The 17,629-nt window shown below is 36.5% G+C and overlaps 1 protein-coding gene across 3 annotated transcripts in view; it reads right to left on the bottom strand.

Annotated features, from left to right (window-relative positions):
- LOC135219572 (polycystin-1-like protein 2) overlaps positions 1 to 17,629 on the bottom strand; it is a 444,330-nt gene that overhangs the window by 39,176 nt on the left and 387,525 nt on the right. For all 3 annotated transcript variants that reach the window (XM_064256448.1, XM_064256449.1, XM_064256450.1), the window contains 2 exons: positions 15,503 to 15,626; positions 1,588 to 4,897 (listed from right to left, as the gene is read on the bottom strand). In XM_064256448.1, coding sequence (XP_064112518.1) covers positions 1,588 to 4,897; positions 15,503 to 15,626 — 3,434 coding nt within the window. The remainder of the gene's footprint in view (positions 1 to 1,587; positions 4,898 to 15,502; positions 15,627 to 17,629) is intronic.

Consider the following 17,629-nt stretch of genomic DNA (forward strand, 5'->3'; position numbering starts at 1 on the left):
ACTACAGAACCCCATTTTACATAATGTGTGACAGAGAGGCTTCACAAACCAAATTGCTATTCAAAAACCAACCAAACCCCACTTGTCCCCAAGTTGCTAGTGCTGTGAGCGATAATCATAAAAAAATTTTAGAATCATATATAACTGCTTGTTAAAGTGTCACAAAAAAGAAAGAAGAATGACCCTATAATATCCTTGAACATAACATGACAAACAAAAATAACAAATCATGACAAATAGTTTAGAGAGCATAAAAAATACCCCTTTTGTGAATATATATATATACACATACTTTAATCCCTTCAAAGGCATAATGCCTAAAAAAATAATATACTACTTAAAGTCACCATGGGTTTGTTTGTTTGTTTGTATGGTGTTTTTACGTTGCATGAAACCAGTGGTTATTCAGCAACAGGACCAACAGCTTGACGGGGCTTCCAAACCACATTGAGAGTGAACTTCTGTCACCAGAAATACAAATTTCTCACACCTCAATGGAATGCCCAAGAATCAAACTTGCAGCCACCGAGGTGACAGGCCAATGCCATACCGATCACGCCACTGAGGCACTACCATGGCTTGGTGGATGCTAGCCCTTAGTCCAAAGTTAAATTTATATGCAGAGGATTTTGCTTACAACTTGGGATACATTTAGCTGAGCCCTTAGTTTGAAGCATTCAGTAGGGTTGTCCAATTACTTATACAAAGTCATATTTTGGGTAAAGAATATCTCATCAATACAAATATGTTTAGAGAGTAGATCAATTACAATGGACAAAAATAGAAACATCTAAAGACTGCATAAGTTAACCGTAACCTATTCGCCTAAAACATAAAAATTAAACAATCAAGGCTAGCAATGGAAGATGAAAATGACCAAAAGGAACCAAGAACAGCTTATGATTGTGAAAATAAACTTATAAAAATCAATGGATATATAAGCATTATGCTATGAAGGGGAGTAATAGTGTGTTCATCAGAATTATTGTATAAAACTGCATAAATCAAAGTCACTGTTTTTACAGCAAATGAAAATGTTTGTCAACAAATACAATATCATTAAAGTAGATCACCAAATAATTTTATGTAATACAAGGAATCATAATATATTGGAAAACATTTTCCATGAATGAGAATGTTCAAGTCATTTTTTACATGCTCAACTTCATTTATAATTTTCTATATTTTATTCTATTATTAAGTTGAAGTTTCTTATCTATCACTATTCCCTTAGGTACTATCTGTAATAACAAGGACTAATAAATCTTCATAAAAGCACAAACGAACAAAAACTAAATTTTTCCTTAAGGCATATCACAAACATATTTCTATAATCTATTTATAATTTTTCTCTCAATACTGACAGTCACTGAAAAGTACAACATATAAAAGCTCTCACTAACCAGAACCAACTATATGCATTTAGACCAAGTATCCAGCTAAAAAAGAAATTCTTGTTATGAAATAATTACGAAATCTGACACTAATTAAACATTATCTGGGACAATTTTGTGTAATTATTCTAACTGCACAAAAAGATAATCTTAAGAAGTACATCTGATATCAACAATACATGATGACACTGACCTTCTTTCGTCTAGTAGGATCCATGGGCTTCATGTTCTTCCATTCCTCGTCATAATTAAGCTGTGGTAGTTCTTCATCACAGTCAATATCCTCAATAGTAAAGTCTTCCTTCCTGCAGCACACTGAGCCAATTGTTGTGATGATGAAAACATTTAACCACTGGACAACAAGGATAGATATGAAGAACGACATAATAAAGGAAGAAAACCATTTCGCTGTTTTGATCTCGCCCCACATAACACCATATGACCAAACAAGAAATATGCAGGCAGCTATACCTACAAGAATGAAAAACCATGCCAACCATCGTGTCCACCATGGTATACATTTGACAATGTTCTGGTCTTTACTAGGGTTGCTTGGGGAAATTGATTTTACGAGATCATAATTGTTGATAGGGTCATCTTCAACAGGGCGCTGTTCATGCTCTAAGGCACTTCGTCTCTGTCTAGATATAGCCTCCAGTGCACGGCATTTTTTAAGTCGGTAAGGCCTAGATCTTTTAAAGATGAAAATTAGAAGCAAAGTAAAAGGGTATACTACGCATCCTGATGCCAAACCTGAGATAATTTGTTCAAAAGATATTGTTAAGGGTCCCAGGTTTAGTAATCCGCCTCTGGGGCTGTCAGGCGACCTCTCATACCACAAAGCATTAACAAGCATTGATAGATATAAAAATAAAGCTCCTACAGAAACCCTTTCTTTTCTGCTGAATCTTGAACCAACAGGTCTCAAGAATATAGACATCCACATATTATCCTCATTAGCACTTCTATTACCTTTTAAATAGAATTCTCTACTGAAAGATTCAAACATTTTCTTTGATGGCTTGAGGAGGACATCAACTGTGCCAGTTCGATCAAAGGCTAACCAAGTGTCTGTATTGAAAACAAATTTCTCCCTTTTCTGTAAATCTCTAATTACAATGCTCTGTAATTGCCAAGCATCAAAAGGAGGAAGGCCACTGTTGTCATGCCATATGCGTAAATAGTTGATATCCCCAAGTGGACCTGGAGTAGCCATAACAAAAGCATCAACACTATAGCGATGGAAACGTCTACCCTCTGAGGGAGGTAGTATCCTCACTTCAGTCTCATTGTATTCACCTGAGATAATAAATTGGATATTTGAGTCAGTACCAGCTTCCTTGTCTGGACCTGTGGTCACTGTAATTTCATATAAATATTTATCTTCTACGCTGTTATCTTCCAAAGGTTCTACTCCACGATACTGTAAATCCTTTTTGTCCATGTATCGTGCCCATATCATCATCATAATGTACAAAACCAAAAGAAAAATCAGGATGATGTACAGTGTAAGATTATCAACAAAACCAGCATTGGCAAAAACATACTGGACATCTATTTCATTTGGAATAAAGAAATGACCTGAGCCAAATGGGGTGAGATGTATGGTTTCACATTTAGTTAATGTTTCTGTAACCTCAATGGGATACATACCTTCACCAGACCATTGCTCTTTATTTATATCATAGTAATAACAGCCTGAGGAATAAACTCTAAAAGTGTAGCGAGCTGTGAATTTTATGAAATCTTCCCTGGATAGGTTTCTGACTTTCAAGATGTCATGAAACTTCACACTGTCCTTTAAGCTGGCAACAGCAACAAAAAATCTGCCAGTCCTGTTATTATTTTCTTTGCCATTAATAAATAAAGTATTAGAGCCATTTGCTGTTAATGGAAGATCTTGAACCAATTTAATCCATTGAAACTGTGAGGGAGTAGGCATCCTTTGATGATCTATTATTATCACAGCCTGTGGTGGCAAATCAACTGCTCCAATCTCTAAAGTGAAAGCAGATGAAAAGTTGGTTATGGTAAACTGGTGGTACACAAATGGAAGAACACTACTCATATGTTCACTGGCATTTACTGTAATAGGTTTTGGTAGGGTTTCTGGGCTTCTGGGAATTTCCAACACAACAGGGAGTGTTTCATTTTTTACATCCACTTGATGACCTTGTATGCTTACTGCAACATCTATGATCTTTGAATGCTGAGATATCAGGCTCTTAGTATTTGGGAAAACATGTGTTACACAAGGCCACACAAACACAGTGATACCAAGTTCTTGCTTACAATCTGTATTGGGTACAGAATGCCGGGAAGGGCAAAAGTTTTTAGGAAACTGAATAGTGGCATTTGTGCCATCTTTGGGATCCAGCAACATACCACCCTGTAAAATTTCCTCCGTAACTTTTGACATAAGAACAGCAGCTCCACTTTCTGTTTGTGTTGCAATAGACTCACCAACAACAAACTTGTTTTGCATTTTTGTGCTGAGACTTTCAATAATTTCCATCATTTTATCTACTTGTTGTTTTGCTTTCAATCTAGTAGTATCTAACACATTCTGCTTTAACTGTGTTTCTCTATCTAGGGGAACTTTTAAGTCAATGCTATCTACATCTACATCATAGTCCCAGTTACCAGCTGCCTCCTGATCAGTAGGTGGTACTCTTTCTGGATTTTCAATTATTTTATTTATCCCAGTCATGAGGGCAGTAACAGCAGTCATAGATTTAGAGACAAAGGGTACCAGCTCCTGAGGTGATGAAACTGTCAGTCCATCTAACTGATCAGTCATTTTACCAAGGAAATTCAAGGCAGTTTCTCTTGTTGCCATGTCCACTGTAAGAGCAGCAATGTCACTTTTAAGGATTCCTTCAACTGAAGACTGTAGCACTTCAGCTCCGACATTAAGTTGAGGGAGAGAGGCAAAATTCATCGTTTTATCAGCTAACTGTAATGCATCTAAATTCATAGCTGAAATTTCCTTAAGTCTTGCAATTGCATCTGCGTCCAGCACACCAGACATGTTGAAGTCGAGCTTGAGCCAGTCAGCATTTTCTCGAATGGAACTAGAAGCAACTAATAACATTCCCATTTTTACCTGATCTCCAGTTGCATTTACACTTTCTAGGACAGATGATAAGTTAAAATTAGTAAAGTCCTCTTTTGAAGGCATAGAAACATTAATAAAATCAATATAAACATCACTAAAACTGCCTAGTACATCCCAGATCTCAACACGTAATTCAAATAACCCAACTGGAAATATCAAATCAACTTCTTTATTGCCTGACGCTACCAAAACTGCTTTCTTAACACCAGCAGTGCCATTGGAGTAAGTATAGAAGGCGTAAGTAGATATACCCATAACTTCTGGATCATTCCAGTTTTGACACTTCACCAAAAAATCATCAATGAGAGCATAGCCAGTTGTTGTATCTACCATGCAAGTGCCACCCGTAGGACGTTTATTCACCAGGATTAAGTTTTCAGCAAACCTGAAAAGATCAGCAAATTAATGTGAAAGGCAATAAAACTTCTTCAAATTTGAATGAAATGCTACACACAAAAATACAATTATATTTTAACAAAAATTAATAAAATCCTGAAAAATTTCTTCAAAATCTCTGTTAGAACTTTTGCTATCTTTTAACTATTAATCTCCTTGAAAATTCAGTACTACAGTAAAACCTCGTTTTAACGGACATGGAACCAACGGGCATTAGATTTAACGGACAAAATCCAGCCAGGGTTAGTATTTTCCCAACCAAAATCTTCACTTGCGTCCTCGAGTTAGCATGAGAAGAATTCAGGCAGCAGGCGAACTGCTTCCCCTTGTGTATGAATAATTTTATGTAAAATATTTTTCTGGAGCTGCTGAATCACCTGAACTGTATTATTAATAATAGCCAAGTCTTTTTTTTTAACCATACTTGTCATAATTCTGATAAAATATCCATGAATTTTAGAATCCTTTGATAAAAACGAGAACTCGAATCCAAGGTGACGAAAGGGCAAGCAGAGGGCGATTCAGCCTTCTCCTCAAAGCGCCCAATCAGCCTAACTCTGCGTCACCTCGGATTCAGAGCCAGAATCGTATTACTCCTTATTATGTGGAGATTTTCATTTGTCTGTCTGAATCAGTCAGGACTTGTTTTTAATTCAAGGTATTTACGTAACATCAGAGAATCCATTAGTGCGACTTACCCTTTTGCTAAAATTATAATAATTTTTTGTGTGAATAAGATGTGTATCCTAAACGTTATTACTACCATAATTACACTACCATTACAATTTCGAAAGGATTCGATGTTTACAATTTGTCAGCTGGACTTGCAAAGATAAAAGTTGATTTTACTGATATGGAATTATCATGAAGATATGCCAATAATATACGTATATAACGGTAAAAATGATTTTATTACATTTATACTTCGTCACTAATCGCAGACAACATGATAATGTATGATAATTACCGTTTGTGTGACTGCATTGTTTTGAGAAGTTATTTACTACCAAAATGATAATGATTATTGAAGTAAAAATTAATTCATATTATGTAATCCTAAATGTTATCACTACCTACCTCAATTACTCTACTATTAAAATTTTTGAAAGGTTACCTAACGATAAATGTCGCTGTGAATGCAACTATATAACTCTTATGTTTACATTTTGTTTGCTGGCCACTCAGTTAAAAGTTGATTTGATTGCTATCGAATTAGAATTCCTTGAATAGGCTATTTATGATGAAGATATGCCAATAATATTTAAGGTGAAAATAGCTTTATTAGCCATATCAATTTATGTCATAATGTGAATCTTTTCATGTATATGTTGGTGGTTATCAGACCTAGGCCGAGGATTGGCCTACCGATAAATATAACATAACCTAGACTATGAAAAAACAGTTTCACTTCAACGGACAATCAGCTTTCATGGACGAACTCCCCCAACCACACCCCCCCCCCCCCCCCACCCCCACCCCACCAACATTAGTCTGTTTAAATGAGATTTCACTTTAGTTTATTTTAAAAAAGCCACATACAAGGTGCAACCAGCCTAGAAAACCCAAGAGCAATTTGATGAGATAATCATAAAGTTTATGATCCTTGAGATGGGGCTTAAATTGCATACAAAGAAGTCGGCTACCAATCCGGTAGTCCGAAGTTCGATTCTCGGCTCGACCAACACTGAACCAGAGGAACTCATGTCTGGTGATAGAAATTCATTTCTCGATATAATGTGGTTCGGATCGCACAATAAGCTGTAGGTCCCGTTGCTAGGTAACCAATTGGTTCCTAGCCACGTAAAAATATCTAATCCTTCAGGCCAGCCCTAAGAGAGCTGTTAATCAGCTCAGTGGTCTGGTAAAACTTAGATATTCTTACCTTATGAGGACTAAAATCCAAAACGCTACATGTAGTATTATTATTTGTTGGCAATACTGATCATCACTACCATTTTCGTTTTGGTAACACTCCACTTATTGTTTACAATGGTGGCATGTGTTGTGGTAGGTCCTAGCTATCAAACTATTTCTTTATGTTGTTTTGTTTATTGTTATGTTTTCTAATGTTAATGTTTTGTAACATGATTGTCATAAGTTATGTGCTTGTGTTCATGTGTGCATGAATGTTGTTAGTTAATGTTGTCTGTTTTTCTGTTACAGATGTGGTAGTTTGGTAATGTGTTGAATAAAGCTTGGAATCTGTCACCAAGTGTTTACTTTCATTACACTACATTTACATACAGAGAAGAATCATCGGTGTGAAATGACCTAAGAACTGTATGTAACCCAGCTCTTTTCAGAGCCATTGTGCTTGAAAAATTAGAATTACTTTCTTTGTCATTATGTATTCAAAATAAACAATCATAACATTAAATTACAAAAAGAAGCACAGACTTCTCAGCATAACGAAGAAAACACGAAAGGGAAGAAAGTAAGAAAGAATAAAGTTTAATAAAAACAATTATTCAGAGAAAAACAATGTGTCACAAGCACTGAACATGTTCTAAATTACTGCAAGTATTATTATGCAACAAGTGTTCTCTCAAATGCACGGTTTCACATAATTACCAACAGAAAGATTATATATGGACCTGTAGTAATATATCACCTCATCAAAATGTGGATGCTCATACTGTGCAGAGCAAGAAACACAAACTGCCCATTAGGTATGCACAATAAAATCACCTAATACAGATCATGGAAGATGGCAAATTACAATAAAATCTATCTATTGTAACCATACTATAGCAGAGACCAGCTAGCTTTGCAGTTAAGCCCCGCCTACTGATTACGTCACGGCCATTCCTTGAAGCTAATTGGTTGGAAATAGTTTCGAAAAGTTGGCTAGTCTGTAGTTCTTATCATCATCATCATTTATTTTGCAATGGTTGTTTTATCGATCTAAAATATGTTGTACCGATTATCAAAAGGAAATGTTACATTATCCCATGGAATAAATTCAAAATACACGGCTCCATAAAAATTGTAAAAAAACAGGAAAATATGAATGAAATCAGAAGTATTGCGCGTTCTGCAATGTTGTATTCCGTAAATGAGGTTCACCTGAATATGGAGGTGACGCTGGGAATGTCTGCGTTCGAATTGGTGCACTTGAATCTATGGACAATGTTAATTACCATCTGATATTGTCAAGCGTGTTCGCCATTCTTAGTTTAAACGCAAAGACTTTCTCAGAGCGATGCAGAGGGTATTTCATATTGATTTCAGGAATTTTACTACTTCTTAATAGTCTTACAATCGACTTCATTAGAATCGTTTACACATTTGGAGGGATGAAAAGTAGCAAGTGCCCTTTACAAAACCAGAATGTACCTTTGTTTAACAAACTGTTACAATATAATAGGGTATACAAGACATATTATAAATTGCTGAGAATTATCTTAAGGACATTATTTCCTTTAGAAATAACAAGACCATAAGAAATGACGTAGACCCATAAGGTCCTAGTCTTTTTGTTGGTTTACGCAGCTTGTCACGTTTGGATTATAGGCCTATCTATATTCAGCCTATTCATTGTGGTTATTCTTGTTTTTGCTACTGCTGTTATGGTGCCTGTATCTTCGAAAATTTTTCATATGGTACCATAACACTGCAGAATAAACTTAGACATATTCATAAAATACTGGTGTAAAGAATTATCTGCCTAGACTCTTGTTAACCGATATTTAGTAATTTGTTTTAATTAAAAGTAATAGAGAACTTTATGAATATATTCTACGCTAGAATATTCTCCTAACAACAGAGAGAGAGAGAGAGAGAGAGAGAGAGAGAGAGAGAGAGAGAGAGAGAGACATTGTCCTTTTGTCCAACAGGATATTCTACAAGAACGCCCTCAAAACCAAATGATTTATGGGCAACTCGCAAACTGGTTTGGATCATCTCATGCAAAACTTTTCAGCTATCATATAATTTTCGTATTTCGTTAAGTGTCTTATGATGCCTTTCTACCATAACCTTCATTTTCACAGAAATGCAGCCTTGTACTTACTCATCGCAGTAAAATAATTTTTTGTCCCATAGTAAATGTATATTTCCAATATAGTTAATTGAATCTTGAGAGCAGTTTGATAGTTGTGTGTACGGCTGAGACATCCTAAGATTGATCTGTGTGTGCCATTGGCTACACAGCCACAAGTTTTACTTATATTCTCCGTGGTATAAGTTACTATGGGCATCCACGCATGTATGTGCTCTTGCTTATATGTGTACATTCCACTTTATGCATATGCAATTATCATGGAGTTAAAACTAATATATTAATTAAAAGCTACTCCATTTCCAACAGATACAGGGAGGAAACTAGCTATTTGCAATAAGAAATTGACATGCAGGCCCATGCCCTGTCATTGTCTCAATATATAGGCAGTCCCTGGGTTACGACGGGGGTTCCGTTCTTGAGACGCGTCGTAAGCCGAAAATCATCGTAAGCCGGAACATTGTCAAAAACCCTATGAAAACCTTACTTTTAATGTTTTAGGTGCTTTCAAAACTATGTAAACTGCATTCTTATTGCTTTTTTCATCAAAAAAAACATTTAAATATTGATTATTTTGCATTTTTGGTGTCATATTTCATCTGCAAGATCAGCATTTGTAGGCGTCGTAGCTCTGGAACATGCGTCGTAACCCTGGAAATAATTTCTGATGAATATAATTGAAAAGCGTCGTAACCTCGGAACGTCGTAAGCTGAGACCGTCATAACCCAGGGCCTGTATAAGAATTTTATGCGTAGGCCTATGAATTTACATTGCTTCAAAATACAGTGGTACCTCGAAATTAATCCATTCCGAGGCGGCCTTCGTATCATGAGTTTTTCGTATCTTGAACCGCATTTTACATGTAAAATGGCTAATCCGTTCCAAGCCCTCAAAAAACACCCCAGTAAATTTCACAATAAAGCTAAATTGACCTATAAACAATGAAATACAATAATTTGGACCATTCAATACCTAACTTAATACGTACTGCTAATATGTACTACATAGTACCTGTAAATAAAGTGTATTAGTGTACATGGTATACAAGAAATACTGTACATACATATGTACATATGTAGTAAAATGTGGAAGCTTACCTTTCGAAAGTGGCGACAGAGGAGGAGGACAAACGACAGATCCGTACACTCAACTTTACAAAACACAAAAAAATGTCAGGAAAACATAAACTAAACTTTACGAAACACATGAACAAAACTGTAACACTTAACTTTACAAAAAAGTTAAAATTATATATTTTTTTTCTTTTTTTGATTTTTATATATTTTTTTTACTTTTTTATGCTACGTCTTTTTTTATACAAAATTTCAACTTCTTCACCACTTTCAACTTTTTGTTTTTTCGTAGTATCACTTGGTTAAAAAATAACTATCCAAGGAAGATTGCTTCTGCCTGCTTTTGACAATGTTCCTGAAACGACTCAGGCAAACGTCATCGAACTGTGCAAGCATACGACCTGTGTAAACCTTTTTGGGGAGTCTCTTTTCTACGAATGATTGCACCTTATGAAAAGCAGCTAGAGCATCCTTAATTTCTGCCGTTGTCATAGAGTCGTCGTCCTCCTCCTTGCCGCTGCTAGAGAACTCTTCTTGAACGACGTTATGTTGCATGGCCTCCAACTCCTTCAGGTCATCCATCGTAAGGTCCTCTTGGTGCTCCTCGAGAAGGTCATTGATATCGTCCTCGTCGACTTGCCGAGTGCAACGATCTCGTCAAGATCTGTTTGCGAAACAGTTTCAGGATTGTCAACTGTTCCTGAATCTGCAGCACCAGCTTTGCCCACGTCAAATTCCTCGAAGTCTCGGGTGGATACGGCATCAGGCCAGAGTTTCCTCCACGAGGAATTCAAGGTTCGTCTCGAAACCTTGTGCAAAGCTTGGTCGATGAATCGGATGCATATCACAACATCGAAATGCTCCTTCCAAAATTCACGCAAGGTGAGGTTTGTGGTATCGGTGATGTCGAAACATCTCTTGAAAAGATGTTTCATATACAGCTTCTTGAAGTTCGATATCACTTGCTGGTCCATGGGCTGGAGGAAAGGTGTGGTGTTAGGCGGAAGATAAAGAACCTTGATAAAAGAATACTCTGCTAGGATATCTTCCTCGAGGCCAGGAGGGTGAGCTGGGGCATTTTCCAATACCAGCAGACATTTCAGAGGGAGGCGCTTCTCTTCCAAGAATTTCTTCACTATCGGGCCGAAACACAGATTTACCCACTCGGTGAACAAAAGTCTCGTTACCCAGGCTTTCGCATTAGCCCTCCACATCACTGGAAGCTTCTCCTTAAGCACTTTGTAGGCCTTGAAGGCTCGAGGAGTCTCTGAATGATACACAAGTAGGGGCTTCTTCACCTTGCAATCCCCACTGGCGTTGGAACAAAGTGCGAGCGTAATCCTGTCTTTCATAGGCTTATGTCCGGGTAGCTTCTTCTCTTCCTGCGTGATGTGAGTCGGACGAGGCCTTTTTTTCCAAAAAAGGCCTGTCTCATCACAGTTGAAGACTTGCTGAGAACTGTAGCCTTCATTGATTGTCATCTCGTCGAACATCTTAATAAACGCTTCGGCCGCTTTCGTGTCCAAGCTGGCCGCCTCCCCATGCCGCACCACTGAATAGATGCCAGTCCATTTACGGAATTTTTCGAACCACCCATGAGAAGCCTTGAACTCTGGGGTTGGTGTCGATGTCCCTTCTCCTCCGTCGTCTTTGGCCTGGGCAATCAAATCGCCGAAAATAGCGCTGGCCTTGTGGCAGATTGCCGTCTCCATTATCGTATTGCCAGCGATTTCTTTGTCTTTTATCCAGACAAGAAGCAGCCTTTCCAGTTCATCGTGGACGTGGCTCCTCTTGCTGGACAAAATAGTCACGCCCTTGGAAGGTGTAGCTGCTTTGATGACATCCTTCTGCTTAAGGATGGTGCCTATTGTCAATAAACTTCGGCCGTATTCCTTGGCGATCACACTCAATCGCATACAAGCTTCATACTTTTTAATTATCTCCATCTTCGTCTCCAAAGAAAGCATCCTGTACTTTCCGTGAATTTAAACTTTTTTGGGACCCATGACTATGTATATACTGTACGTAATTATGTTATGTAGTATATGTATGTAGTAAAGTTCTCACACAACAAGATAAAGTATACTACAACGAAATCACTGACGAATTTACGTTAATAAACGAAATCGTATAGAACGAACGAATTCCACGTGCGTACGATACCAATGATGCAGCAAAGTGGCCGAAAGAGCACGCCGCTACGTAGATGCATCATGGGAGAGATGCTGACCAATAGGAGAGAAGGATCTTATGCAGTGACTAGCATCAGGAACCAATGGGAGAGTGGGAGGATGGTGGAGAGTCTACTCAGTTGGCTGTGAGCGAGTTTTAAAATTGTTATCGGTGGTCCGGGCGAAGCTCAGACTTTACAGCAACAACCTTTTGTATCTTGAACAATTTTCGTATGTAGAGCCGCAAAAATCTTCGTATTTGCTTTCATATTTCGAGTTTTTCGTAAGTTGAGCCTTTTGTATCTCAAGGTACCACTGTATAAGAATTTGATGGGTAGGCCTTTTGACGTAGTAGGAAAACTGGGTATCAGCGTTCACTGAGGATAATAGAAAGTGCCCTATTATCTTGAGTCCATTGATACTCTATCACGTGTTATAATGTTTATCATTACAACACATATCTGGCCATAAGACCAGTTAAGAGAACTCTGACATTAGTCTGGTCATCATGGAGCTCTTAATAGACCATGGAAAGGGTACTCCCTTCGAGGACAAAACAGCGACTACACCATAAAAAATTTAACTATTGATTAGCAGAACTCGTATAGATTTCCCAACCCATCCTTCCCTGCAGGTGGACGGAACTTTGCTAAATGAGTCTGAAACTTTAACTATTCTAGGTGTAACTTTTGACTCACATATAACTTTTGAGAAACATCCAGTGAAAGTTTCAGCAAACATTACACAAAAGTTAAGTATGGTTCGTAAGGCCTCATATATCTATATCAGCAATAAAATCAAAGAAACTTGTTTTAGATTGTGATTCCTTTACTAGCCCTCTTACGCCGATTGGACGTATTAAACGTCGAGTCAAAATGTCTCCTGTATGCCGATTGGACGTATTATACGTTTACTCAAAAAGGTTTTTTTTTAAATTTGCGGAAAAATACTTATAGGCCTACCAGCCAAAAACTTTTGAATCCCGCGTCTTGGGGGATGCTGGGAGTTCACGGATCAAGGCGTTGTTTTGTTTACAATCGTTACGCAGGCGCGCAAGCGCGAATTTCTTTCTTATCGCACTAAAAAGTATCAGTGACACATCTCAAAAATTATTTCGTCACTTTGACATAATTTTTGCACCGTTTTAAATTATCCGTTACATGAAGTATTATATATGAAAATGTGCGCAATTTTATGTAGAATACAACAAAAAAATACTCATGATTGTAGCATTTATCAATTTTGAAATATTTTCATATAAATAACGATAAGTGCCAAAATTTCAACCTTTGGTCAACTTTGACTCTACCGAAATGGTCGAAAAACGAAATTGTAAGCTAAAACTCATATATTCTAGTAATATTCAATCATTTGCCTTCATTTTGAAACAAATTGGACGTCTCTAGCACAATATTTCGATTTATTGTGAATTTATGAAAAAACTTTTTCCTTATGTCCGCGCGGTGACTCTTCCAAAAAAATTTTTTCGTGCGATTGTCCTAATGTTTGCACCATTTTAAATTTGCCGTTACATAAAGTTTTAGATATGGAAATGTGCACAATTTCATGCACAATACAACTAAAAACAACTCATGGTTGTAGCTTTTATCAGTTTTGAAATATTTTCTTATAAATAACGATAAGTGCAAAAATTTCAACCTTCGGTCAACTTTGACTCTACCGAAATGGTCGAAAAACGCAATTTTAAGCTAAAACTCTTATATTCTAGTAATATTCAATCATTTACCTTCATTTTGCAACGAATTGGAAGTCTCTAGCACAATATTTCGATTTATGGTGAATTTATGAAAAAAAAACCTTTTTCCTTACGTCCGCGCGGTAACTCTTCCGAAAAAAATTAGAAATTTTTTCTTGCGATTGTCGAAATGTTTGCACCATTTAAAAGTAGCCGTTACATAAAGTTTTATGCGCAATTTCATGTAGAATACAACAATAAATGATTGAAGGTTGTAGCTTTTCTCTTTTACGAAATATTTACATATAAATCACGATAAATAGAAAAAAAACTACGTTCGGTCAATTTTGACTCTACCGAAATAGTCGAAAAACGCAATTGTAAGCTAAAACTCTTACAATCTAGTAATATACAGTCATTTAGCTTCATTTTGAAACAAATTCGAAGTGTCTAGCACAATATTTAGATTTATGGTGAATTTAAAAAAAAAACTTTCTCTCTCTCTGCGCGCCGATTCGCGGCCGCAAATCTCCGAAATGCGTACGTCGCATTCTCCTAATATTTGCTACTTTTCATATTAGGCGTTTTATAGAGTTTCATATATGAAAATGTGCGCAAATTTATGAAGAATACAAACAAAAATATTTGAAGGTTGTAGCTTTTCTCATTTTTGCAATATTTGCATATAAATAATATATATAAAAATTTCGACATTCGGTCAACTTTAACTCGTCCGAAATGGTCGAAAACGGCAATTCTAAGCTAAAACTCTTACAGTATCGTAATATTCAATCATTTGTCCTCATTTTGAAACAAAATGGAAGTCTCTAGAACAATATGTAGATTTATGGTGAATTTTTGAAAAAAAACATTTTTTTACGTCCGCGCGTTACGAATTCATGCATCATTTTGTGATAATATTTTTTCTGTGTTGCTTTGATCGTTTTACAATGTGTTATATATCAAAATAATCGCAGTTTAGTGTACAATACAACGATAAAAAAGTAACTCTTTAGCTTTAACCGTTTTTCACACAGCTCGATTTGAATACAATTGTGTATGATTTTTTTTTGTCGCTACCAGATATCGCATTATTTATATATGATAATGATATTTTTTTTCATTTCTGATGGTTTTATACTAAACTTCAGGCAATGACAAAAAAAGGAGCCAAAAATGAACTCTTAATCTTGAAAACTAAGCGCGCTGTGATTTTTTGATAAAATGATTTTTTCCGCTTCCGCGCTCATTCCAAACCCACCTCGGCATACGGTAGACGTTTTGGTTTTTAGGGCTTCGGCATAAGAGGGCTAGAATACTGTTCTCTGATGTGGATGTCTGCTTCTGCCAGAGATTCATCTCCTTTTCTGACTAAGAAATTTGTCTTCATCTTGGGATATTTTCATAACAAATTTCTACAATTTTTTGTCTTTTGTTTGTATGATATTGATTACTAATAAAATATGTGAACCTTTCAAATACAAAAGGCAATAGAAAAAATCTTAGATATCAGAAATGATCAGAAAATGTTTTGGATCCTGTTTTAAGTAAATATGGCGCTACCAAATATTTTCTCACTATATTAGCAATAAATATTTTTCATAAAGAAACAATTATGCAAATCTTACAAAACAGAACCACTCAAAGACTTACCCTGTTTTCTTTGTTATTGTATTAGTACCAGAGAGTTTGAATTTGAAGGCAAATGTTGATGGGTTTAACTCAAAAATTAACGTTGACATTGCAAGATCTCTATCAGTCTTCTTTGTCATAAAAACTGAAATAAAATGCAAACAGTTCATTTACATGGACTACAACTTCTAAACAAGTCAAACATGTTTTGTAAATATATACAAATACTCAGCCCAAACTCTCATGGGAAGGCAAATTAGATCACAACAAAAAGTACAAAACTAAACACTGGGTGAAAAGTTGAAAGGCAGGGCATCTTGGATGGGTGGGGAGAAGCATCTTTACCCCACATAGAGGGAGACCAAAGCTGCCTGGGAGTAATACTTTCTCTGCCAACAACTGTCACCCCTCATACATGAAAAGCAGTACTACACTGGAAAGCCCTTCAATATGAACTATGTTGTATCCTGATTAGGAGTAATGTTGGCCTTGGTGATCCAAGGAGTCTGGGACCAGCATGGATTGTACATTTAAATTCTGAGGTAATATGAACGCATCTAAATAGAAACTATGTTGGATGTAACATGGCATACAACGTTTGGGACTCTCTCTGGATCCTGGGGAATGCATGGAGAAGCATCCTGGCCTATGAAATCTGTTACATCATTTTGATGAACTAGGAAATTTGTAAAATAAAAAACAAATTCATGAAGGTTTCTTAATTTTTTTATCACATTTTAGTTGTAATCTCATATTTTTTAAAAGGTAGCTCCATTGGAAACCTGGAAGCCTTTATCCCTAACAAACCACGAGTAATTGGCTGAAATATCTGTTGGCTCTGGAATGAAAAAAATTAGTAGCAAACTAGAGTTTCTGTTTTGCTTTTCTAGATACTACCAGTCTTGAAGAACTGATGTGCTTAAGACAAAAGAAGAGTTCCCAGCAAGGTATAGATGACACATGTGCATTAGCACTTGAAGAAAACAGAGGACAAGACAGTGTCAGAAAATCATAAATTTTGTTATATAATTTTCACATTTCATTAAAGAATTCATCTACTGTCATTTATGCAATCATGCACAACATGAGAGAGAGAGAGAGAGAGAGAGAGAGAGAGAGAGAAATACCATGTAAAAAAATCACACACACACACTGCATGCTTACAGCCATAACATGTTAAATGTTATTCACTTTACAGGATATTACTATGGGGAGTGCCATGTATCATGCAAGGAGATGTGCCATATATTGATATGTCACGTCATCATAACATAAAATATTTATAATTCTATAATAAACAAATATTTCTTAAAATAACCTCAAACCTCCAGGAAACGAGACATTTAGTTGGTTCTAGACAATATGACTACAATGACCTACATTAAGAGGTCAGGATGATACTCACCTCTTCTCAATATGGTAATGCTAGCAATCCTTCAATGGGGCAAGAAAGGAAGTGGTAGCTACGTGTCTGCATTTCACATTATGGGGTTTCTCAATGCAATAGTAGACTCCCTATCAAGGAAAATGACAGCCACAACAGAGTGGAATTGGACAACCACTCTTTCAAAAAATAGCCAACTTGCTTCCACAAATGAAAGTGGACCTGGTTCACCATATATGAGAATCACAAACTGCCGGGCAAGCAACAGTAAGAGATGCCTTCCTATAAGACTGGATATGATGGAGGACAATATACCCTTTCCTGCTTGGTTCCTACTAAGGAATAACTTATCTAATAGCCCCAAACTGGCCAAACAGGCACTGGTTTCTGCTACTTTAATAGCGGGTGAAGAGAGAAATTCCAAAACTGTCTGTTGTTTTATGCCAGATAGTAGGAGGGAAAGTAGTTTTAATGATCCTCCTTTCTAAGCCAAGACCTTCATGAGTGGATTTTCTTGAATATTACCTATACCGTGAAAATTACTCGTCCAACATTGCTAGGTACCTAGTGCAAAAGTTAGAGACTTCATATATCTGGCAATACCAGAATGTACGGAAGATACAATTACATTATATATCCATACCAAGAGCCCAGTCAAAAATTCTAGGGAAACAAATTTTAACATTTCCTATCCCTTTTTAAGACAAATGCCTTCCAGTTACAGCAATCAAAGAATTTATGATTTCGTGATTTGACTCTAGTAT

Source organism: Macrobrachium nipponense, chromosome 1 (genome assembly GCF_015104395.2).
Source record: "Macrobrachium nipponense isolate FS-2020 chromosome 1, ASM1510439v2, whole genome shotgun sequence".
Taxonomy (NCBI): domain Eukaryota; kingdom Metazoa; phylum Arthropoda; class Malacostraca; order Decapoda; family Palaemonidae; genus Macrobrachium; species Macrobrachium nipponense.